The sequence below is a fragment of the Fistularia commersonii genome, chromosome 18, assembly GCF_037954325.1.
Source record: "Fistularia commersonii isolate RoL2024-O1a breed Wild chromosome 18, RoL_Fcom_v1.0, whole genome shotgun sequence".
Taxonomy (NCBI): domain Eukaryota; kingdom Metazoa; phylum Chordata; class Actinopteri; order Syngnathiformes; family Fistulariidae; genus Fistularia; species Fistularia commersonii.
Window position 1 is genome coordinate 6,651,546 of NC_141301.1, and position 27,017 is coordinate 6,678,562.

At 42.5% G+C, this 27,017-nt stretch overlaps 1 protein-coding gene across 1 annotated transcript in view; it reads left to right on the forward strand.

Moving 5' to 3' along the window:
- The window catches only part of LOC147224268 (transmembrane protein 255B), a 36,227-nt gene that overhangs the window by 3,120 nt on the left and 6,090 nt on the right, over positions 1-27,017 (forward strand). The window contains exons 2-7 of the mRNA XM_086164653.1: positions 2,435-2,574; positions 3,749-3,811; positions 18,921-19,010; positions 22,552-22,632; positions 23,995-24,080; positions 24,191-24,350. Of these exons, the coding sequence (XP_086020779.1) occupies positions 2,435-2,574; positions 3,749-3,811; positions 18,921-19,010; positions 22,552-22,632; positions 23,995-24,080; positions 24,191-24,350 (620 nt within the window). The remainder of the gene's footprint in view (positions 1-2,434; positions 2,575-3,748; positions 3,812-18,920; positions 19,011-22,551; positions 22,633-23,994; positions 24,081-24,190; positions 24,351-27,017) is intronic.

A 27,017-nucleotide genomic window follows, 5' to 3' on the forward strand; every position in this document is an offset into this window, starting at 1 on the left:
GAAATCCTCCAACTTCCTGATCTCCATCCCGTGCGGCCTCACCGTTTACCTGGACTCCCCTCATTCACGCACATAAATAAAAGCGTCAAATGACTATTCCGTTTTTTCCTCAACTTGTTCCCTGTTCTCACTACAGATCACAATGTCATCTGCAAACATCATGGTGCATGGTGATTCCTGTCTAACCTCATCTGTCAGCCTGTCCATCACCACTGCAAACACGAAGGGGCTCAGAGCTGATGGAGTCCCACCTCCACCTTGAACTTCTCTGTTACCCCTACAGTACCCCTCAGAACTGTCTCACAGCTAACATATATGTCCTACACCAGTCTAACATACTTCTCTGCCACTCCAGATTTCATCATACAACACCAGAGTTCCTCTCTTGGCACCCTGTCATTTGCTTTTTCTAAAGTCTACAAAAACACAATGCGGCTCCCTTTGGCCTTTTCTGTCCTTCTCTATTAGCATTCTCAAAGCAAATACTTCATCTGTAGTACTCTTTCTAGGCATGAAGCCATACTTCCGTTCACAAATGCTGACTTCTGCTCTCAGTCTAGTTTCCACTTCTCTCTCCCATTACTTCATTGTATGACTCATTAACTTTATCCCTCAATAGTAGTCGTAATTCTGCACATCCCCCTTTTTCTTAAAAAATGGGCACCATCACACTTCGTCTCAGGCATCTTCTCATTCCCTGAGGTCCTGTTGTATAATCTAGCCAGAAACTCTACCGCTGCCCCTCCTAGACTCTTCTACACCTTCACAGGTATATCGTCAGGACCAACTGCCTTTCCACTCTTCATCCTCTTCAATGCCTTCCTCACTTCACTTTTACTAATGTCTACTACTTTGTGGTCTTCAATAGTCACCTCTCCTACCCTTGCCATCAACTCTTCAAAGCACTCTTTCCATCCTCCCATCACTCTTCTAGCATCTTTCAATACATTTCCCTCTCCATCCTTAATCACTTGGACCTGTTGTTCATCCTCTCCATCTCTATCTCTCTATTTCACTAACCATCGTAGATCATTCTCTCCTCCAACTGAGCATACAAGTCATCATACGCCCTTATCTTTACCTTACTCTGTATCTCCCTGTACTCCTGTTCTCTTCTGTCCTCTCAGTGTCCCACTTCTTCTTTGCAAACCACTTTTTCTGTATGTACTCCTGCACTTCGTCATTCCATCACCAAGTCTCCTTATATACTTTCCTTCCAGATGGCATACCAAGTACCTGTCTCTCTGATAACATTAGCTGTAGTTGTCCAATCATCTGGAAGCTCTCCCTCTGCATTCCTATCCTGTATGCCAAATCCGCCCATCACTACTTCACCCCCTCTGTAGCCTGGACCAAGATGCCCGTTGAAGTCTGGACCAATTACCACTCTGTCATCTCTGGGGATAGGGAGACACTGGCCTGTGCCCCCCGAGGCTGGCTGAGGGAGACACTGGCCCGTGCTTTCCTGAGCCTGCATTAATAGTGTTTACATTGATGCGGTTATAAATTCTCTTACAAAAAGTTATAAACTTCAGAGCTGCCCGGTATGAAAAAAAGATCATCCCAATCTTCAAAACACACTTTCTTATAAAAATGTATCAGGATAGATACTCAGGTATTAGAAGTCACTTCAGAAATCGATTTGTGGACTTCAAGACATTTTATCGCTCTTATAGGTCATTCTTGAGGATTTGAATGGCAGCCTATATTAACTTTAAAATGTATTGCTCCTCCTTTTGATCTGGTTGCTATAATGGCGCAAAGTGTATAATCAATAATGATACAAATTGTAGGGATCTTAAAAACAACAACTATAGCTATAATTTATATAATTTTCAAGAGTCTTAATAATGATATGGCAGCACGTTGGTAAGGGCTTCCATCTCACAGAATGAAGGACCTTGATTTGATTCCCATAGGGGGCCTTTCTGTGTGGAGTTTGCATGTTTTATCCGGGCTTTCCTCTGAGTTCTCCAGTTTCCTCCTACAATACACAGGGGAAATTGTCCAGATGTGTGTATGAGAGAGTGAATGGTTGTTTGTCTCTCTATGTGACCCTGCGATCAACTGGCAACTGGTCCAGGGTGTATCCCACCTCTCAACCAGTGACAGCTGGGATAGGCTCCAGCAATCCCCGCAATCCTGTCTATAGGAGATAGTAGATAATGGATGGATGGATATCATTAGCAAGTTAATGACCACACATCAACAAATCCTTGAGTACAACTGTTGTTAATCAGCTTGTAATTCTGCCTATAACAATGTGCTTTATAATGTACAATTAATAGCATATGCTTATTAAGACATAGTACTATTTATAAACATCTTATAACGTGTTAATATTACTTAATTCCTTAGTTACTATTCTACTATTGTAGTTACTGTTTGTCTTTTTTTTAATCTTAAAATGCTTTTTTCCTTTTGTTTTTGGCAGAGATAACAACGAGATTAAAGAGAGCTCTGTGGCTCATACTGGTTATGCTCAGTCTGTCACTCCTGCTGGTGGTGCTTGGAGTCTATGCAACAACCCGTACAGAAAGCTTGAATGTTACCGGGTACCTCTCAGGAGTCATTGTGAGTGGATTTTCTTTTATTCTGAAATAAGTAACACATTTCTCTGAGCATTTCAGCAAGTTGACAGATTGATTGGATTTTCAGAAAAAAATATGTGGCTCCAAGGAACCCTGCTGAAAGTTTCAAAACATATCAAAATAGTTTCCACCATGTGGTACACATTATGAAACTAGTGGTGCGATGCTTTAGTCCCACAATACCAGCCAAAAACTTGGTCTCAATCACTATTATCTTGCAAAAAGAGTTTGATTGAGAGGCACATTTCAACTGATGAATTTGATATTGATCCTGATATTAGAGCAAACCTTCAGTGATAAGGCAGGTGAAACTCAAGTATTGTTATTTTTTCCATTGACCCATTTGTAAGAGCTCTTTACTGTATTTGAAATTCCAAGGGATTTTTTTCAGTGAGTTAAATACAGCTCTCTCACCAAAGTGACATTTGATGAACATTTTAAATTGACTGATATTTAAGGAATTCACATCAATCGATTGTAAAATAAATATTTCATTTAAAAATTCTATGAATAAAACTTCTCAACTCTGGAACTGCCTCTAATCTCACCATGAAATAAATCAAAACCTTTTTTGTTCTATCATGGCAAGCCTGCAGGTTAAAATCAACAAAGTTAACAAAAAATCATAAGCACTTCTGAAGCACATCAGTATTATTTTTTTTTACTTTTTTTTACTGTTACAATTATCATTGCAAATTATATTATATGGATGTATCTGAAAACACAACATTATCCATTACTGCAGCAGCTGTGAAGGTAAGAAAGACCTTGTACCAAAATACATTTCTTAAAACTTAACAATACTGTTTAATGCAGAATCACATTTCTCAAAACAAGATGTTATCCGAAACATAATAGTTCAGTGTAACTATCATTTAGTAATTTAAAGCAATTTTCTACAAACGTGAACAAATTATTTCACATTACTTTACAATGTTATTGTCCTACGATGTTACAAGACAGATTTTAATGCATGTCCTAATGAGCAAGTCTAGCTAGGAGACGTTAAGTCGTAAAATTAAGCTTTAGTACCGGGAGTATGATTTTATTGATCTGTCACTTTTTATCATGATAAAATCCAGAGTTATTATGATTTGCACTAGTATTTCTTTCTTTCACCCAAATCTAACCCCGGTCAATCTAATTCTTTTGTTTAGCTGACCCTTGGATCATTCTTGGGACTCCTGGGTCTCCAGCTGGAGGAAAACCGCAAGCAGCTGGTATATTTTACTCTTCCTGTATAACCCTCCTACACCCACACCCACCCACCCACACACACACGCACACGCACACACACACACACAGACACAGACACACACACACGCACACACACACACACACACACACACACATTCACACTGAGTGACCTATACTATCATGATCGTACCTCGTGTTTTTGCTGGTCAGTCCCAGAGGATTCATCTGAATTGGCTGGAACTCTATAAGCTTTGAGGGCTGGACAAAATTCTTTGCATGTTCAAAAGTATGGACATCAATTGCATATTGTTGTTTATAATATGCATTACAAACTAGATACTAATTTCAAAGGTACAACAGACATTGAGGTTCCCTTGAAGAATCATTGTACAATTTATATCCCCAGAAAATATTTGATTGGTTGCCTCAAATTTTGGGAAAGAAACATGTCCACAGGCTTAAGAGGATGAGTTTTTTCCAAAATCTTCTGCTAAGTTAACCATCATCAAGAATTCTACAAGTAAAAAAAAACAACTATGCTGTTCAACTCAAATTTACATGTAAAATAGACATATGTATATCTCAAATAAAAAATTTCCCCCATATTAAATTCTGCTTATTCTCATAATTAATCTATAAAAAGATTTTCCCATTGAAGCATTTTATGTGCAATTTCCTTTATTTTTGATTTCTTTGAGTACATAAAAGTTTAGTTTAGTTTAGTTTAGTTTAGTTTAGTTTAGTTTAGTTTAGTGTGGCCTGGATTGAACACCAACACACCGGTTTCCCCTACCACTAAAAAACATGTACAATAGGTCAGGATGAATGAGAGTGTGTTTGTGAGCACAACTGTGGGAAATCGGATGAAAATTAGCCCATGGCTACAATCCGGAGTGGTGTGTTTGCATGCATGTCTCACGTTTGTTAATTAACATGAACTGTCCCAACCAAATAAATAAATAAATAAAAGAGAAAAGACAAACGCACGAAGAATGATATGCAATCAAATTTGATGGGTTCATTAGATATATTTTCTCATACAGTTACAAGGTTTAAATAGAATAAGGTTAATTGAAAGAGAAATATCCAAACTTGGTTTGACTCCAGATAAGATAATAAGCTTTTTGGTTGTGTTATGCATGATAATGTATAATGGATATATAATCATGCATTAAGTTACCATATTTGTGCAAGAAGTCTTCTTTTTCTTCCTCCTCTTCTTCTTCTTCTTCTTCTTCTTCTTCTTCTTCTTCTTCTTCTTCTTCTTCTTCTTCTTCTTCTTCTTCTTCTGTTTTTTTTTTCCTTCAGGGGTCGCCACAGCAAATCAATCTTCTCCATCTAACCCTATTCTCTGTATCCTCCGCTCTCACACCAACTACCTTCATATCCTCTCTCACCACATCTATAAATCTTCTTTTTGGTCTTTCTCGAGACGTCCAACCAGGCAGCTCCAATTCCAGCTTTTCCTAGTTCTACAAAGACTCAATGCAGCTCCCTCTGGTCATCCTTGTGCTACCTTGTACTAGAAGTAGCATTCTCAAAGCAAATACTACATCTGTAGTACTCTTTCTAGGCATGAAGCTATAGTGCTGTTCACAAATACTGACTACTGTTGTCAGTCTAGTTTCCACTACTCTTTCCCATAACTTCATTTTATGGCTCATCACACATCCCCCTTACTCTTAAAAATGGGCACCATCACACTTCGTCTCCATTCTTCCATTCTTCATGTATCTTCTCACTCTCTAAGATCCTGTTGAATAATGTGGTCAGAAACTACCGCTGCCTCTCACTTCCACACCTCCACAGATATATTATCAGGAACCAACTGACCACCCAGAGCCCTTCTCAACTCCTCCCCGAAAACCATAGAACACTCCACCCTTTTCAGCTTTACCACTTCGTCCTCAGCTCTGCCTTTGTCCTCTTGATCTTCCTCGTCACCAGAGTCACCCTACAAACCACTATCCCATGCTGTCAGGCTACACTCTCACCTACAACTTCTTTGCCGGCACTGATCTCTCACAGATTATCCCGTCTAGACAAGACAGGATAAAGAGACAAGACGGGACAAAACTTTCTACCTGCGTTCTCCTACCCTTGCTCATATAATTACCCTATGTTCCTGTCTTTTCTGGAAGTAGGTGTTCACTACAGCTATTTTCATCCTTTTTGCAAAATCTACCGCCACCTGGCCCTCTGCATTCCTATCCTGTATACCAAATCTCCCCATCACTTCTTCATCCCCGCTATTGCCTGCACCAACATGCCCATTGAATTCTGTACCAATTAACAGTCTCTCATCTCTTGGGATATTGTGCATCACTTCATCTTGCTCATTCCAGAACTTCTCCTCAAACTCACATCCCACCTGCAGGGCATAGCAGGTAACAATATTGAGCATCACACCTTCTATTTCCAGTTTCAGCCTCATAAGTCTATCTGACATTCTTTACGTCTCCAGAACATTCCTAACAAACTCCTCCTTCAAAATAATTCCTACTCCATTTCTCTTCTTGTCAGTACCATGATAGTACAACTTAAAGCCTGCTCCTAAGCTTCTAACCTTACTACCTTCCCACCTGGTCTCCTGGACACACAGTATATCCGCTTTCCTTCTCCGCATCATGCCGACTAACTCTCTACCTTTTCCTGTCATACTCCCAATATTCAAAGTCCTCCTCTCCTTCTTTGACCTACAGTAGCCCAGTTTCAATTGGTTCCCTGTAGGTCATCGGCACCAATAGGGAGTCACCGGTCTGTGCTGCCATGACGCTGCATTATATTTATGCAAGAAATCAATTAGGTCTAAAGCTTGTGAAATATTGAAATGAAGTGCATGGGTATTGTACCTTTTTCCTTTTGTGTGTCTTGTTGAGAACAAGCAATACCCAAATGTGGACCTCATTAAATGAAGAAAACTTTTTTTTAGATCTCTGTTGAAGAAAATCAAACGAACCAAAATAGAGAGCAGATTGTTTGTTTTCTGCAGATGTTGTGTATTCAAGAACAGCTATATCCATTTTTAAAATGATCATGCCAGTCACTAGAATTTCTTCATTCCTATATTTCTTGACTAATCAGCTTTGTTGTACCTCAGATGTTAAGCAATAGCTACATTCTCATTCAGGGCTAAAATTCCCTCTTCATGTCTGGATTTCATGTTAGGATATAATTTCCTGATTTGAATACTCGTGCTTATTGTATTTTGTTACTAAAATATTCCCCCAAATCGGTAAGCTGACACTGTGATAAATGAAAGCGGGTATGAGGTCAAGAAAGTGTGTTTAGCAGTAAAGCTAGCACTGTTATCCAAAATGTGAGTATGTGCATTAATTTTTTTCAGAATATAGTTTGATGTATTTTTCAATTTCTTGGTTGGAACTTAACATTAACCTCACTTTTCATTGTTCTATAAAATTGTCTGTCTAGCCCCTCAAAGTTAATTGATTCATTCATTTATGATCTATTCCATTTAACCTGCAGTCAGGGTCATGGGGTTGCCGAAGTCAATCCCAGCTGTTTTTTGGGGGGAGGCAGGGCACATTCTGGACTAGATGCCAATCAATTTCAAGCCACATACAGAGACATACAACCATTCACTCCCTCATTAATATGTCTAAATGTGGCAATTTAGAGTCTCCGATTAAAGTATGGCATGTTTTTGGCCTATGGAAGGAAACCAGAGGACACCTCCTTACACAAAGGGAGAACAGACTCTCCACAGAAAGGCCCCTAGTCACAATCTAACCAGCGACCTTCTTGCTGAGGCAGGAGCGCTTACCATTGTGCTGTACCAAGGTGCTGCCCCTCTGGATTTTATTTGAAACCTATGAAACCTAATAAGCGCTGCTCAAATAACAGCTGTTTTATGAAAATTTAAATTTATTATTCTCAAAATATCATAAATGTCTGATTTCTGTAGAAATAAACTGTGATCTTAATCTGCAATAGCCGCACTACTTGTCTCGGTAGTTTCACAGTGTATAAACTGCTAAACCTCAGAAAATTTAATGTAAGTAACGGTGAAGAGAAGGTTAAACTTTACATGAAATACCACATTATTATGTCAAATGTAGATTTACCAAGAAATACAGAATCTGTGTGACATTACTACATTTTATTTTTAATCTAATTTAATTTCAATTTCAAATACATCAACAAAGCTATTACCTAGTTTGTATGAATATGAAGGTATCCAAAAATAAGAAATAATAGGCTTTACAGTGATTAAGGGGTCATTCTGTGTTGTGTATAGCCAATGTTCTTTTCTATTTCAGAAACTCATCAGATAGATTTGTATCTCATCTATCTTTACACAGCACCTCCTCTGCTCTTCCCATTCCTCCTGCCTTGCTCAAAAATAAAGGGTCCCTCTCTTCTAAAGTAATTAGACAATAAGCATGTTATTTGGTAATGTAATTTATATGTTTGCCAATTATTTGATAGCATAATTTGAAGTAACCCATGCTTATTTCTCTAGATGCGCTTACAGTCATACAGCAAAACAGAACTATTGGAAGTCATGGGGATTGTAATTGTAAGGGTTTAATTTTTGTTGCTGTTAAACAACATGTATTCTGAATTTAGTTAACTGAATACTTTTTTTCACCTATACTCACATAAATGGAAGAGACAAACCCAAGTTTTCAAACTTAGTGGGATCCTCATTTCAGTTAGGGCTCGAGAATAAAGAAGTCTTGATCTATTTCTTTTCCTGTCAGCTGTTCTCATCAGAGGTCCCCACCACGAATCATCTGCCTCCATCTAACCCTTTTCTCTGCATCTTCTTCTCTCACAAGAACCTACTTCATGTCCTGCTTCACCCCACCCATAAATCTCCTCCTCAGGCTTCCTCTAAGCCCCCTGCTATGCAGTTTCAACATAAGCATCTGTCTTCTAATGTATGAACTATCTCTGCTTAGTACAGGCTCAAACCATATCAGTTTGGCCTCTCTGAAACATCTAACATGTGCTGTCCTTCTGAAGGACCAATTCTTGATCCTACCCGTCCTTGTCACTCCCAAAGAGAACAACATTATCTTCATCTCTACCTCCTCTGCCTCCTGTCTTTTCTTTATTGCCACTATCTCTAAACCATACATCACTGGTCTTACCACCATCTTGTACGCCTTGCTCTACAGCACATGTCAAACTCAAGGCTTGTGGGCCAAATCCGGGATACAGTAGGATTATCTTTGGCCCGCAGGATAATATTTAAATAAAGTATTAGAGCTGGCCTGCTGAAATGTTGCAAGCACCATTAATACTACAAGTCCCACAATGTGCGAGCCCCATCCACTCATCAGCTGGCCTTGCTGAGTCACCTGTTGTCACCTGTCAGCTACTCCACCCTCCCAAAAATGGCTAAACAAAAGGTGGACTTTGAAAACAGGGGGTTTAATGACAGGTGGGAGGCAGAGGATATGTTTGCGGAGAGAGCAGCGACACTTCTGATACTGTGCAGCTGTCCATTTTTATCTGTGGAGTGGACTCAGATGTCTGCATAACAGAGGAACCTCTGGGGTAACATCAATACATGGTACAACTAGAGGAAAGGATATCTTCGAAGCGGTATGTGGATGTGTAAATAAAATGGGCCTGGCTTGGGATAATCTTGTGACACTGACAACAGTTTGAGTGATGTGTGGTCAAAAGAGTGGACTGGTGGGCAGGGTACGTGAGAAAATCTGCGAAAAATTTCTCAGGAAATTCATCAGGAATAGCTGCTTACACCCTTGCAACCCTGAGTGCAGGATGAGTGGCAGAAGATGGATGGAAAGCTACTTACAGCAGCTCATTCTCACCCCAATGCATCAACCGCCTGACGAATGTTGAAGGTTTCCTTCCGCGTCACATACTGAGGCATTGGGAACCCCTCTCTTGTCATTTTTCGACATACCTGGAGCGTCATGCCTACATGAATATTTGTAATTCCCTTTAAACCTAACAGAAATAAAAGCAGAGTTAGTATTTTGCTCATTTGTGTTCTAAAGGAGAAATTGCATTCCTCTGACGAGACAGCCGACCAGAATGGAGTGCCTTATGCATTGGTATGTCACGCATGGGAATGTGTAGTTGAAAAATTTTGAAAAAGGGGCACCTGATACATTGGTATGTGATGCTAAGTGAAGCTTTTCCATTCCTCAGGTGGCTTACACATTTGGAAGGGAATGTGTTACTTATAGAGCCATAAGAAATAAATGCAACAGATTTTTTTTGTATTAAATGTTTTAAGTTGTTTATAGGCACAGACTTTGTCAGTTCAAGGTTCAAGTTTCTGGCTTAGACTAGAGAACATCAGAGAGCGGAAAACTGAGCTGTAATATTTCTTTTTTGTACATTTTTGTAGTTACAGCCAGGCATGTTGGATTTTTCTTTAAAGGAAATTCTTTTTTAGCTGTGGAAAGAAGGAGAGGAGGAGAGCGTGTTTGGAAGGAAAGAGAGAAGAGGAAAGGCAAGACTCCAGGACTGAGAGTAGGCACTTTGCATATTGGGAGAATGACAGGAAAAGGTAGAGAGTTGGTCGACATGATGCAGAGAAGGAAGGTGGATATAGTGTGTGTCCAGGAGACCAGGTGGAAATGTAGTACGGTTAGAAGCTTAGGAGCAGGCTTTAAGTTGTGCTATCATGGTACTGACAAGAAGAGAAATGGAGTAGGAATTATTTTGAAGGAGGAGTTTGTTAGGAATGTTCTGGAGACGTAAAGAATGTCAGATAGACTTATGAGGCTGAAATTGGAAATAGAAGGTGTGATGCTCAATATTGTTACCTGCTATGCCCTGCAGGTGGGATGTGAGTTTGAGGAGAAGTTCTGGAATGAGCAAGATGAAGAGATGCACAATATCCCAAGAGCTGAGAGTGGTAAATTGGTGCAGAATTCAATGGACATGTTGGTGCAGGCAATAGCGAGGATGAAGAAGTGATGGACAGATTTGGTATACAGAATAGGAACACAGAGGGACAGGTGGTGGTTGATTTTGCAAAAAGGATGGAAATAGCTGTAGTGAACACCTTTTTCCAGAAAAAACAGGAACATAGGGTAACCTATAAGAGTGGAGGTAGGAGCATGCAGATAGACTACATCTTGTACAGACGAGGTAACCTGAAAGAGATCGGTGACTGCAAAGTAGTTGTAGGTGAGAGTATAGCCAGACAGCAGAGGATCGTGGTTTGTAGGGTGACTCTGGTGATAAGGAAGCTCAAGAGGACAAAAGCTGAGCAGTGGACAAAGTGGTGGAAGCTGAAAGGGGAGGAGTGTTGTATGGTTTTCAGGGAGGAGTTGGGAAGGGCTCTGGGTGGTCAGGGAGAGCTTCCAGATGATTGGACAACTACAGCTAATGTTATCAGGGAGACAGGTAGTAGAGTACTTGGTATGCCATCTGTAAGGAAACTAGATAAGGAGACTTGGTGGTGGAATGACAAAGTTAGTTAGTTAATCCTCTTTGTTCCGGATGGAACATTAGGCCTCGACTATCTGCTTCCATCTAGTCCTGTCCTGTGCAGCATGTTGTGCTTCACCCCTTGTAAGGTTTGCCATCTTCAGTTCTGAGGTCTCCGGCAGGTTGTTTTTGGCCTTCCTTGTTTCCCCTTTCCAAATGGGGTCCATCTCAGGGCTACTTTAGGAATGCAGTCCTGGTCCATTCGGAGGACATGTCCGAGCTATCTGAGTCGGCAATGCTTAATTTCCAGCAAGACATTGCGACAGTTTGTTTTTCTGTACAAGTCCTCATTGGAGGTCTTTTCAGGCCAAAAAATGCGACATATCTTCCGTAGACATCCATTGTGAAAGGTATTTATCCTTTTCATGTCACTCTCAAACCGCTCGCCAGCACTCTTGAGCCATAAAGGAGGACTGACTTAACATTGCTTTTATACAGTTGAAGCCTGGTTTTAAGGCTATACTGCTTTGATTTCCAGATGTCTGAAGGCTTGCAAAAGTGCTGCGAGCTCTCCCGAGCTTTATGTTGATGTCCTTGCTGCATGCATTGTCCTTGCTCAGGAGACTTCCAAGTTTTGCGAACTCCTCAACATAGTCGAGAGGATTCCCGTCCAATGTGATTGGTGCATGTGGTGTGGATTTTATGCACATGACTTGGGTTTTGGAGATGTTTATGTTCAGGCCGATCTGTTTGGCAAATGTGTCTATCCAGTTAGTCTTCTCTTGCCAGTGAGTATGGTGGCAGAAAGTACAGCAAGGTCATCAGCATAATCAAGATCTTCCAGCTAGGTAAAGAGAGTCCACTGGATGCCCCTTGGCTTGTCTGAGATGGTCTTTAGCATGGTCCAGTCCATGGCTATCAGGAAGAGAATGGGGGAGATGATGCATCCCTGGCGTACACCAGATTCCACAGGGAAACTGTCAGTGAGGTTGCTATTAAGAATGACACTACATTCAAATTGATGGTAGAACATCTTTATCAATGCAGTCATCTTAGGGGGAACGCCATAGGATTCAACGATCTTCCACAAGGTGTCACGGTGTAAGCTGTCATAGGCTTTCCGACAGTCGATAAAATTGATTTACAATGGACTGTTCCACTCCAGACATTGTTCAATGATGTTCCGTATTGTGAAAATCTGGTCTGTGCACCCTCTTCCTTTCCAGAATCCTGCCTGTTCTGGCCTCAGTTTGGTGTCAATTGCCTCATCAATTCTGCTCAGCAAGATTCTGCAAAAGACCTTGGATGGCATGGACAGCAATGTGATGCCTTGCCAGTTGTTGTAGTTTTGGAGATTGCCTTTTTCGCAATCAGGCCTCTGGCCCAGTCCTCAGGAATTTCAATTTTTTTCCCAGATGTTCTTGAACAGGTCTGTGAGGATCTTGGCTGAGGTGTTAAGGTCAGCCTTCAGCATTTCGGCGTGAATGGAGTCTATGCCTGCAGCTTTCCCATTCTTTGTTGCTTTGATGGCACTCTTGACTTCTGTTACAGTTGGGGGGCTGGTGTTGATGTTGAGTGTGTTGTTTGCAGGTGTTGGGGTAGCGGGGTGTTCTGGCTCAGGGCAGTTGAGGACTTCACTGAAGTGCTGTACCCATCTTGCTGCCTGTTCACTCTCTGTTAAGAGGTTGTTCCCTTCCTCGTCTTTCACAGGAGCAGATTGGCTGGTTTTCTTGCCACAGAGTTGTTTAGTGATTTTGTATACAACACTCATTTCACCTCCTGCAGCTGCCCATTCTGCTTTGTGAGCTAAGATCTCAACAAAGGCCCTTTTGTCACTCCTTGCACTCTTTTTGATCTCCTTGTTCTTGTTCTTATAGACATCTTGGGCCTGTTTGCGGAACCTCAATAACTTTGTGTTCAGCATCTTAGCCTTTAGCTGCTTCCTTTGCCCAATTTTCTGCCAAGTCCCAGGTGTCAGCCACTCCTTGTTGTTTTTCTCTCTGTATCCCAGGACTTTGGTGGCAGTCTCAACATAGGTGTTCTCGATGGTTTCCCACTTGGTGTGAATATCAGAGCCCTCATCAGTTGAGTCGGCCAAGCAGCCAAGAGCACTGAAACGGTTATTCAGCTGCAACACAAACTCCTTGTTGGTCTCTGGGCATTTCAGTCTGCTGATGTTAAATTATATGCTGCGCTGACCTTGTTGTTTAGCTGTCCGGAGTTTCAGCTTGATAATGGTTGTTACCAGATAGTGGTCACTGTTGGCATCTGCACCACAGGAAACTCTTACATCTTGGAGAGACCTGCACCACTTCCTGTTAATTAAGATGTGGTCGATCTGGTTGGTTGTTTGACTGTCAGGTGACTTCCAAGTAAGCTTGTTAATGTCCTTATGTGGGAAGATGGCACCGCCAACAGTGCAGTTGTTTTCCAGGCAGAAGTCAACGAGACGCTCACCATTATTGTTCCGCACACCACAGCTGTGACTCCGTACAGCTCTGTCCCAGTTGTCATTATCGGCCCCAACCTTGGAATTCATGTCACCTATGATCAGCAACATATCATGCAGAGGGACCTTGGAGACAGTTTGTTGTAGCTCCTCGTACCAGTCATCGTTGTCCTCTGTCTCAGCTTCATTTGTAGGAGCATAACACTGTATGATGGTCAGTTTGCAGTGTTTGGAATTGAAGCGAGCTCTGATTATTCTGTCACTAATAGGTTTCCATTCAAACAAGGTTTTTGCCTTTGGTTTGGAGACTATTTAAGCCACGCCATGTATGTGTTTGTCTTCATGCTCTGAGTGGAGTATAACTGACCCGTCATTCATTGTTTGGCGCCCAGATCCAGTCCATCGACACTCGCTGATTCCTAAAATATCAAGCCTGTATATTTTATTTCACTGATGGCCTGGGCAACTTTGGAATGACAAAGTGAAAGAGTATATACAGAGAAAGCGGTTCACAAAGAAAAAGTGGGACACTGTGAGGACTGAAGAGAACAGACAGGAGTACAGGGAGATACAGCGTAATGTAAAGATAGAGGTAGCAAAGACAAAACAAAGGGCATTCGATGACTTGTATGCTCAGTTGAACGGTAAGGAGGGAGAGAATGATCCATACAGGGGTATAGCGAAATAGAGAAATAACGATGGAAAGGATGTACAACAGGTCCAGGTGATTAAGGATAGAGGGGGAAATGTATTGGCAGATGCTAGAAGAGTAATCGAAGATGGAAAGAGTACTCTGAAGAGCTGATGAATATGGAAAATGAAAGAGAGGGTGGCATTGAAGAGGATGAAGAGTGGAAAGGCAGTTGGTCCTGATGATATACCTATGGAGGTATGGATGTGTCTAGGAGAGGCAGCAGTAGAGTTTCTGACTCGATTATTCAACAGGATTTTAGAGAGTGAGAAGATTCCAGAAGAATGGAGACAAAGTGTGATGGTGCCCATTTTTAAGAGTAAGGGGGACGTGTAGCATTGCGGCAACTATAGAGGGATAAAGTCGATGAGCCATACAATGAAGTTATGGGAAAAAGTAGTTGAAACTAGACTGAAAGCAGAAGTCAGCATTTGTGAACAGCAGTATGCAGTATTTGCTTTGAGAATGCAATAGAGAAGTACAGAGAAGGCAAGAGGGAGCCGTATTGGGTTTTTGTAGACCTAGAAAAAGCATGTGACAGGGTGCCAAGAGAGGAGCTCTGGTACTGTGCTGTTGAGGTAACAGAGAAGTTCAAGGTTAAGGTGGGACTTCATCAGGGATCAGCTCTGAGCCCCTTCTTGGTTGCAGTAGTGATGGACAGGCTGACAGATGAGGTTAGACAGGAATCTCCATAGATATTTGCAGATGACATAGTGAGAGTCCTTGGGGTCAACAATCCAGAGCAACGAAGAGTGTGGAAAGAAGTGAAGAGACAGGTTCAAACAGGTTGGAATGGGTGCAGAAAAGAGTCAGGGGCACTATGTGATAGAAGACTATCAGCCAGAATTAAAAGAAAGGAAGCCAGACTGAGATGGTTCGGTCATGTACGGAGAAGGGATAGTGAATATATTGGTAGACGGATAATGGAATTGGACAGACAGGAGGTCTCGAGGAAGACCAAAGAGAAGATTTATGGACATTGTGAGAGAGGTTATGAAGGTAGTTGGTGTGAGAGAGAAGGATACAGAGAATAAGGTTAGATGGAGAAGGTTGATTCGCTGTGGTGACCCCTGAAGGGAAAAGCTGAAAGGAGAGGAAGAAGCTGCAGAAAAATATTTTTATTAGAAATTACCCTGGAAATGCTGCAGATAGAGCCATAAGAAATTGTTGCAACTGATTTTTTTAAATGTATGCAATGTTTAATGTTATTTTAATAGGCAATAATGTAAAAGCTTTTCTAGTTTCAGGGCAATATGTACAATAAGTTCATCTCAATAAGTTTTTCAAAGAAACATGAACCACTCAACTTGTGCCGAATTTTACATTTTGGCCCACTGTGTATTTAAGTTTAACACCCCTGCTCTACAGTCATGCTCACCCAAGGTACTTAAAATTCCCCACCTGCTTTATCACTGCTCCCTGTCCACTTGGGTCACTCTCATTCTCACACATGCACTATCAATCTTTTCCTATCCATGGCATACCTCCACCTTTTTAAGATCTTCATCAACCTTGCAATTCGCAACATCATACTCCATGGAGATTTCTGTCTGACCTTATGTCAACATATCCATCACTGTCAATAATAAGAAGGGGCTCAGAGCTCATCTCTTATACAGTTGAAAACTCCTTTTACACACTAACAGCACTTCTCACTACTGCCCTGGACATTTCATACATGTCCTGTCCCACTGGCATACTCCTGTGCCTCAGCAGACTTCATTATACAGTCGCAATATTAACAAAACATTTCAGTCAGTGGTAAGGGGGAAAGAAAACTTTATTATGATTCTGAAATGAATGATGTTGGCAGCAGTAAATCAGCCCCTCTACCTCATTTGCCTGTATTCATCACAGGAAGGTGGTCTTTCCTGCGAAGCCTTAGGCCTGACCCACCTTCAGCGGTGCCTGTGGTGGACTTTGCATGGCAGGGGCATCCTCTCTGACTCCCGCCTCTAATGGGTACAGCCTCATGCGCCATCCACTCTCTCTCCACTCTGTGACCAGGTCTGCATACTTAGTCTTCTTTCTCTCCCAGGCAGCTTCGAGCCCCTCCTCCTATGGCACTGTCAGCTACAGACCTCAGCACCAGATGGTGCTGCATATTTCCTGTGGGAACTAGAGTGGCTTACCCAGATCCAGGCCCAGGTCCAGTTCTATCTTACACTCTGCCCCTGGTGCAAATAGCTAGGCAGGTGGTCTCTTGTGACTGGTATGGGTTCCCCCTGCCTGAGGAAATAGATCCTATGTCAGCTCTGGTTGTTTGCCTCCTGCCTGCTTTTCTCCAGCACATCTGCCACCTTCCTGAGCACTTGGTTGTACCTCCATCTGGCTAACCCTGTGTCAGTGCAATTTTGACACCTTACAGCACATACTGGAGTGAGGCATTGATGGTCCCGCATCAAAGCATTGCTCATTCCCAAGCCGTTGGTGGAGGTTTGAGGGCTTGGTAGGGCGTCATGTGTTACCATAATGAGAAAACTGAGCAGAGCCTGAGCCAGTTTTCAGAGATCTGCCCAGCTGATATACAAACTACTTTGGGTGTGGCAAGAAGCATCCCGGCTCCATTCTGGCTGGGACAGTCCTATGTGCATGTTTCTTGCTATTATCTGCTATTATCTACCCTATTCTCCTGCAGGCAACCTTTGTAGAGAGTTCGCAGGAACTGTGCTCCTCTGAGTAGTCTGCCTACCACAATGTATTTTGCCCAGCCAGAGCCTCTCAGTTGCCCCCTTGGACTGCTGTATTGATTTTATCCTGTGGCTGGAGCTATCCTTTTTCGGTCCCTGAGCAGGAAGCGGTTGACTGCTATACTCGAGAGCTGGTCAAACAAAGTTAGCTGTCAATCCACTTTGCCTGCAGCATCTTTTTCTGTAGCAAAAAAAAGTAGGTGTCCGTGCTCCTGCATAGAATATGGGATGCACAATTGAGCATTGGTGAAATTCAGGTACCCACTTCCCCTGGTTCCCAAAGCCCTGGAACATCTTCGGGGAGCACAAATTTTCAATTAACTTGACCTCAGAATTGCCTATAACCTTCTTCAAATCCAAAAAGGTGATGAGTGGGAAAACCACATTTCTAACCCCCACAGACCTCTACGAATACCTGGTGATACCTTATTGGCTAGTGAATATTCCAGCCATATACCAAAGTTTCCAGATTTAGGTCTTTTGCCCGTTACTGAATAAATCCATTGACAATATCTTAATTTACTCAGATCTGACCATCACCCTGTTTGCAAAGTGCTCTCCATCCTTCACCAGAACAATCTATTTCTCAAGGCAGAGAAGTGCCACTTATATCTCACTAAAGTGGAATATTTAGGTGGATACTGGATAGAACCTTAAGGAGTCGGCATGGATATCACCACAAGATTTAGGTGGTAGTAAACTGGCCCAAAAGGAACTCGAGCAGTTTCTGGGATTTTCTAACTTCTACCATCAGTTTACTCAGAATTACAGCGGGATTGCCACCCCACTGATATCCCCTCTCCAAAATAGACCCAAGGCCCTGGCTTGGACCTCAGAAGCGAACGCTGCGCTCAACTCCCTGAAACAGGCCTTCACGACCGCCTCTGTGCTGATATTACCAGACCTGTTGGAGCCATTCATTGCAGAATTGGATGCCTCTACTATAGGGGTATGGGTGATATTATCACAGGGCCCCTACAATAGACTCACCTTCCTTCAAAACTGCGCATACTACCTGTGAAAACTGAACAGGGTGGAGCAGAATTACGGTGCGGGGGACCGCAAACTATTTGGCCTTAAACTGGCCCCAGAGGAATGGGGCCATGCACCCCAAGCGTGTCTTGGACCAAGTCCACAACAGATTACAAGAAGTTTGTAGCCATCACTAGACCACTGCCAACCAGCAGCAAAGTGAACCCCCTACCTACACTTTGGACCAAAAAATGTGTCTCCTTACCAGTGAACGGTGCCTGCCCTGCAAGAAGTTGTCTCCTTGCTTCATCAGACCCTTAAAGATCATCAAACAGATAAACCCAGTTACCTTCCAGTTAGACCTTCCTCACTCCAACTGCATTCACTCCTTGCTTCACCTTTCTCTCCACCAAACTCTGGGTCTCTCCCCCATCCAAGCTTGGACAAGCCCCCCCCCACAAATGCTGCTAGATGATGAGATCCAACTGATTAGTACTCGTTTAACTACCCATGTTTGTCGTATGTGTTGACTAATCATTTCACCCGCCTGACTCCTGTTTTCAAAGAATTCCTGAGATCAGGCATAACTTGTCTGGTCTTGTTGTTAAATAGGCTACTTTAATCGGTTTCCTTTATCTAGTTAAGATCTGCTGTTTGTGGCTCAAGGGGCAGTTTTTGTCAAGCCTTTGATAAATTGGAAGAAACAAACTACTCTGTCTGGAGGGGCTGTAACCGTTAAAGTCATTCTGTAGAGATGTTAAAACAGCATGTTTGTAGCACCTTAACTGTAGTTACAAAAACTAAAAAACTGAATTTTATTTACTGAAATATTGAATCTTCAGGTAGTGCGCCTCTGGTTTTTAGTACTATTTTGAAGCAATACAGGATTGGTTTCTTAATCCATCAAATTGATGTTAAAATTCTCACTTTCTCATTGTCTCCTATAGTTGAGAGCTGCCATCATTTTCCTCAGCTTTGGGATCATCTTGTCTTTTCTGTGCCTGGTGATCGACAGTGTTTATATTGTCTTAAATATGGTGAGTTTTTTGCTTGTTTCTTGCTTTCATTAGTGAAAGTAAAATACAGAAATATTTTTGGGTTGTTTTTTTATCTCCAAATATTTTTTCAAGATATAATCTCAAAAGAAGTACAGTTGCTCGTATTTCAAGTCACAATTGTCTGGATGACCGAGATTGTGCAGAGACAGTCATTTGTAATTTATGCTTCTGATAGAGAGCATACCTCCCAATGTACATTTAGCGGGTTTGAAATACAAAGCAGCATTCCTCTTTCCAGCCACTCAATGAAGGCATAAATTTAATTCAGATCTGCTTGATGAGTCCTCCCTACCCTCACTTTTACTCTTTCTCTGTTAGAATGGAACCCATGTGTTGAACTCACTTGTCAGATATTTACAAAAAAATGCCTTGAATCTGTTTCCAGTGAGGCCTTAAAAATTGTACACAGGATCTAGCCAATACTGCATAGATCAGATTTTTTTATTTGGAAAACAGTGAAGAAGTTAGCGCAACCAAAAAGACCAATTGTTTATCATTAAGTTCTTGTTATTCATTCATTCAACTTAACATTATAGTTTTCCCTTCACTGCTTGTACATCTTTAGCCTTTGCTTCTGTAATTTCTTTATTTCTTGTTCACTTCTCAGGCAGAGTTTCCATTGTGAGTCTTTGTGTGTATTTTCTTCATTCTCTTTGTTGGAATTAATTCTAGAGTATAACTAAGGAACTGATGAAATGAAAAAGAGGGAGTTTTAAATATTAAATTGAGCAACATCTAATATGATATCAGCATAAATTATATGCTGTTGGGCGAGGAGGGCCGCATTCGCCCGGGCGCGCATAGCCCCGTCAAAAACTTGAACCCGTTCCGGAGTCCAGTCAACCTTGTCTTTTGCACATCGGGAACGCAAAGCTTCATGGCCGAAGGAGGTGAGTAGCACGAGGGAGGAAATGGTTGTAAAAATTGACCATGCCGAAGAGCTCCTGCTGCGCTTTGACTGACGCGGGACACGGGAAATCAGTTACCGCCTGCACCTTCGATGGCAACAGAACTGCGCCCGGCGGTGAAATGCGGTGCCCTAAGAAATCAATCGACGAAAAAAACAAACTGACACTTAGCCGGGTTGATAATAAGGCCATGCTCAGCTAGGCGGCGGATAACCTGAGTGAGGTGCTCCAGGTGCACATTGGCCGGCGGGCTGGCTACCAGGATATCGTCAAGGTAAACGAAAACGAACGGGAGATCACGCAGCACCGAGGCCATGAGCCGTTGAAAGATCTGGGCAGCCCCCTTCAACTCGAAGGGCATACAAAGAAATTCGAATAGACCAAACGGGGTCTCGGGCACATCCTCCGCGTGTACGGGTACCTGGTGATAACCGTGCACCAGGTCGACCTCGGAAAAGATGGTGGCACCCAACAACCGCACGGAGAAATCCTGGATGTGGGGAATGAGGTCGCCCATGATCACGTTGTTCAACCTGCAATAGTTGCCACACGGACGCATAGACCTGTCGGCCTTGGGCACCATGTGAAGTTGGGAGGCCCATGGACTGTTAGACCGCCTCACAATCCCCAAACGCTCCATGGTAGCGAACTCCTCCTGAGCAGTCACTTGTTTGGCAGCATCCAGGCGCCTAGCCCGCGCAAAAAACCGCGGCCCCGCAGTAGGGATAAAATGCTCCACTCTGTGTCTCAATGAACTGGTGGAAAATGTGGGCATCATCAGCGACGGAAAATCCGCCAACAACTAATGATAAACATCCCCTGAAACCAAAATATTGGAGTGTGCACATGGCCCAGACCGTTCTGTCTCGCAGGGATAGGTGGCAAAAGACAATGCGTCAACAAAGCGGCAGTTTGCGACGTCCACTAACAGGCCGTTGGCACACAGAAAGTCTGTGCCGATAATGGGGATCGTGATCGCAGCGATCTCAAACTCCCATTCAAAATGGCAGCCATCGAAGGAAACTGACAACGACCGTGAACCGAAGGTGTGAATGGCCGACCTGTTCGCAGCACTCAACAGCCGTCTGCTGCCTTTAGCCCACATGTCCTCCCTTGTTGGTGGAATCAGGCTCTCCTGGGATCCATAGTCAACCAGGAACCTGAGCCCGGACCTCGAGTCCTTGACGAACAACAGCTGTGTGCAACCGCCGGTGCCCACAGCTGCTACTGAGCGCTTGCTCCGCCATTTCCCGGCTTTGCGAACGAGTAGGGCAGGACACACCGCCGTGCTCTGCTGCCGAATTGCTGGTGGAAAAAACTGAAGCCCCTTCTACATCTCCTCCGTGCGGATACTTCGGCTACGACGGTTGTGTCCTCGTCTTCACGCGCCATCCGCGAGGGCTCCAGAGTCGCACTCTGGACAACAAATGTTCTGGATATTAGCAAGATGGGGTCTGCCTCCAAGCCGCGGTAGTTGCTGGCGGCTAAACATCAGGGGTTCACCAGGATCGCACGCGCAGGAGACGACAGTTTTCACAGAAAAACATGTTGAAATAGGAACACACCATCGTCGGATCCCAACAGCGACAACATATTCTCCATAAGATCCACGGCAGACCCGTCTCCCAAGCCGGACATGGAAAGTAGCCTTTCCGCCCGCTCTGTAGCGGACAGCTTGCACCTCCGGAGTAGTAACTCCTTTAACGCGGCATACCTGCTGTGCTGCGGAGGGTGGTGCAACAGCTTTATGGCCAGTTTTGTGGTCTATCGGTCCAGCGCCGCGATGACCAAAAAATACCTGGTATCCTCTGACAAAACTCCCCGCAGTTGGAAAATTACCTCCGCATTTTGGAACCAAGCGGCCGGGGCGCTCTGCCAAAACTCCGGCAGCCGGACAGCCATGACAGTCAGGTCCGGCTGAGCTGGGTGGGGCGCCGTAGATGAAGTTGAATCGCAAACTTAACCTGATTCAGACATGCCCAGTTCGGGGTCACCAATGTGGTGTTTTTACGATGAAATAAGGGCGAAGGCGTAGAGGAGTTCGGTTCTTTAATTTGAAACACCAACAAAATACAACTGGAAACCTGAATATCCGAGATCATCTAAATATACCCGGCGTAACCATGTGCCCAGACCTTAGTCCCTTCGGGTGAGGGACCACAGCTCTTTGTGTCCGCCACAAACTAAGCATTTACTGTGTATGTATACACCTAGACTCATCAATCTAAAATAACAAGATTTTTATTTATAACTATCTTTAATGTATAAAACCTAAATCAAGAGATGCAATACTTGCATCAATTTACCATTTCATTTTTATATTCATGTCTATTGGACTTTTTTTGTCTTTTTAAGTAGTGAAGTAGCGTTACAGTTAAACACAGACACTCCGCTCTGAACCATCCATCCAGCTATTATTTGTACCGCTTATACTGCACTCAGGGTTACTGGGATGCTGGAGCGGGAAGCAGGGTGCACTGGTCACCAGTCGATGCCAGAGCCCTGTTCTGAACCCTCCTTATAAAACATTTGGCAGTCAAAGTTTACAGATGGCAATCTTCTGTGCATTAGTCAGTTTATTTTGTTCCTCACTAAAGTTTCAATTCTGGCAGGACATGCGGCCACTGAAAGCAGGAAGATGTCAGTTTTACAGCAGCGGTAGTAGCTACATATATGAACAGTTCTACAGCTCTGTAAGTAAACTGGTGCATGTATTTGAATGATTATCGCAGATTGTTTTTTATCGACAATGCATGATGATCAAACTAAGACTAATTGATACTGGGTACCAATAATTACAATTTCAGATTTATTGGTAATGAAGTGATAATGCCAGTTTGTAGGTATAGGGACTTTAGCTGAACACATATAAAACAACAACAAAGAAGGAAAAACTGCACAGTGCTACCTCATATTGGCTGTTATTGAGGTAGCAAGCATTGCTTCTGACAATGTGATGTGCAGCCTTGTTAGTACCACAATTTCTGGATTATGAGCCGCTGCTTTTTTCACATATTTGGAACACCCCGGCATGAACAATAATGGGCTAATTTATGGTTGGGGGGGGGGGGGGCGCTAACAAGCTTCATGCCACCAAAACGTTTAGTCTTGTCATCTTGTCATTGGACCATTGAAATTACTGTGAAATTCCGAGGCTGTTCAATTCTGACACTGAAGAAGACAACTTTGATGGTTTTAGTGTGCAGGATGAAGATCGCGATCTGCTAGAGGAGGAAAAAGAGGGGATAAAAAATGGATGGATGGACTTGTATTATTTATTATTAATCTTTTTCATCAGCCATGTTACAGGCACTGTTTAGAGGGGGAAAAAACATTTTCAGTTCATATTTGTGGATTTTACAGGTATGTATTTAACTTTTAAAATGTTTTTGTGTGAATATCGTGTTACAACATGGACACATGTGGCTTGTAGACAAGTGCACCCTATATATGTACACTATTTTTTTAACTGGTGCGGCCTATATTCAGGTGTGCTCAATAGTCTGGAAAGTACGGTACTCAGAGTTACTGTCTAGATAACTACCATGCATTTAAAACTTTATTCACTAGTTTATAACCCCCAATTTCCTGTGAGGTGGCTGAAAAGTTAAATGTGCATTAACACTGCCAGGCCTGTCCAAATAACCACTATAACAATTATTGTAATGGATCCCTGTCTGTTACATAATTGTTATAACAAACTATACTACTTTATATCATCCTTTAAATTATTCCATGATGCCTGGGGGTCTTGACCCCCACTTTTCAAAAGTCTAAGACCTTTGAGTTCTCTATACCCTAGACATCGTTCTATTTATCTTGGACTTCTTGTTCTCATACCTACCAGGCCCCCAATGGAAGATGTGATTGAAGTGTTAAAAGTTGATATTGGTATTCTATTGTAATGGGGACAGAATAAAAGACCTCTTTCGTGCGAAAAAACTGCTCTACTACAAAATAGGCAACATGAATGAAGAATGCCTAAAATTTTCAGGGGATTATTGCACTGTGCCTTTGCGAGTGACCTGTGACTATCATTTAAATTTTATCCTCAGGTATCATGTTGGAATCTGAGAGAGTCCTGTAATATGACAGTACGAAGTGGAACATGCTACTGCTGTGACCTTTACAACTGTGCAAAGTGAGTGGGTGCATTTTTTTTTGTTATCAATCCAACTGTCAATCCAATGTTTTAGAGCCACACTGTTCATGAACACATGCTAGAACAATTTTTGTGTTTTTTTTCTGCAGCGGAAATTATCTCAGCAACTACTATGAATATGTTGGCATACGCAGTTGTGAGGAAATATTCACTCTACACATCCTGATCTGGGTTCTCTCTGGACTGAACCTCACAGCCCTTTTCACAGGAATTCTGACAACTGCAGTCCTTGGTAGCATCAAAGATTTGGTGAGATACAAAGATAAATACATGGATTACCACAAGAACGCACACACTTAGATACATTCAGTTTTTCAGGAATAGTATATTTCACAGGGAAAATTGGTTGGTGGCTTTTTAAGCAAATATACAGATCACCCCAGTGTAAATAAATGAATACAAGCGTCAAAAAGATGTAATATTGGCTTCTATTTTAACAAGTACAAGCTGGATTTCAAATTCAGAAGCAAACCATTTTTGTCATTGCACTGCTATCTTAATGACCAACTTTCAATGACAAGCAAAAGCGGATGAGATTTCACATTGAACAATTTGTATGACACAGAAGACGGAACCACATTAGAGATTATATCCACTCATGATGTCTTTCTGGCCACAGATTTCAGAGTTAAATAAACATGTAACCTGTCCTATCCATGTAACCTGTGTTTTTGAAAGCAGTCATACTTTTGTGTACGTTGTACTTAGTCCTCATAGAATATACTGAGACCTGATTCAGACTACATTTAAATTGTGATGCAAGTTTGAGAGCCGTAACACTAACTTAATGTACTCACGACAACACTTTGAAACATTGGTTGGAGCAGTGTTTTCTGTCAGGTGTTCGATGAAGTGTGTCTCAGCTATTTGAATAAGTATCATGTAAAAAAAATGGTTGTAGTTCATTCTCTCTTTGGAGATGTGGCACAAATGCAGGATTTCTTCTGCTTCTCCTCAGGGGTTACCACAGAGACTCAACCTTCTCCATCCAACCCTATTCTCTGTATCCTTCTCTATACCTCCTCCTCTTCTCACTCTCTAAGAGCCTGTTGAATAATTGAGTCAAACTCTACTGTTGCCTCTCCTAGACACTTCCACACCTCCACAGGTGTATCATCAGGATCAGCAGGATCAACTGCCTTTCCACTCTTAATCCTCTTCAATGCCTTCCTTGCTTCTCTATCTGTCAATACATTTCCCTCTCTATTCTTAATCACCAAGACCTGTTGTACATCCTTTCCATCTTTATCTCTCTGTTTCGCCAACCTGTATAGATCATTCTCTCCCTCCTTACTGTCCAACTGAGCATACAAGTCATTGTATGCTCTTTGTTTTGCCTTTGCTACCTCCATCTTTACCTTACGTTGTATCTCCCTGTACTTCTGTCTGTTCTTTTCAGTCTTGTCAGTATCCCACTTTTTCTTTGCGAACCGTTTTCTCTGGATATCTGGATATACTCCTTCACTTCCTCATTCCACCACCAAGTCTACCTATCTATCTATCTTTACCTTACGCTGTATCTCCCTGTACTTCTGTCTGTTCCCTTCAGTCCCCTCAGTGTTCCACCTCTTCTTTGCTAACCGCTTTCTCTGTATATACTCCTGCACTTCATCATTTCACCACCAAGTCTCCTTATCTACTTTTCTTCCAGATGACACACCAAGTACTCTCCTATCTGTCTCCCTGACAGAACTAGCTGTAGTTGTCCAATCATCTGGAAGCTTTGCCTGAAAACCATACAATACTCCTTCCTTTTTAGCTTCCACCACTTTGTCCTCTGCTCTGCCTTTGTCCTCTTGATCTTCCTTGTCACCATCTTCCATGACACCATCCCATGCTGTCTGGCTACACGCTCACTTACAACTACTTTGCAGTCACTGATCTCTTTCAGGTTGCCTCGTCTATATAAGATGTAGTCTATCTGCATGCTCCTACCTCTGCTCTTGTAAGTAACCCTATGTTCCTGTCTTTTCTGAAAAAAAGTGTTCATTACAACCATTTCCATCCTTTTTGCAAAATCTACCACCATTTGTCCCTCTGCATTCCTATCCTGTATACCAAATCTGCCCATCAGTTCTTTATCCCCTCAATTGTCTGCACCAACATGTCCATTGAAGTCTGCACCAATTACTACTCATCTCTGAGGTATTCTGCATCACTTCAGCTAGCTCATTCCAGAACTTCTCCTTCTCCTCAAACTCACATCCCAAGTGCGGGGCATAGCCACTACTGACATCTCACATTCTTTTCACCTCCAGAACACTCCTAACAAACTCCTCCTTCAAGATAACTCAGACTCAATTTCTCTTCTTGTCTGTACCATGATAGTACAACGTAAAGCCTGCTCCTAAGCTTCTGGCCTTTCTACCCTTCTACCTGGTCTCCTGGACACACAGTACATCCACTCTATTTCTCTGCATCATGTCGACCAACTCTCTACCTTTTCCTGTCATAGTCCCAATATTCAAAGTGCCTACTCTCAGTCCCAGACTCTCGCCTTTCCTCTTCTCTCTCTTCCGAACACACCTTCCTCCTCTCTTTTTTTGACCTACAGTAGCCCAGTTTCCATTGGTTCCCTGTAGGTCATTGGTACCAGTGGTGGTCGTTGTTAACCCGGGCCTCAAACAATCCGATATGATCTGGTTATCATGGTTGATTTGCTTGTTTGGTTTTGGCAAATGTTTTATGCCGGGTGCCCTTCCTGACGCAACCCTCTGCTTGGGAACGGCTCAGGGAGTCACTGACCCATGCCCCCTCAGAGGCTGGCTCAGGGAGACTATATGCAGGCTATATGAATTTAATTTTATGAACAGAACAGATAAAGTTTCTGTTTAAGAAAAGTGCTGAGATCATTGTTGCTCAATTGCTTTAATTTGGTTCATTACCTGCTCATCTAAATGCTGCATGTAATACAGG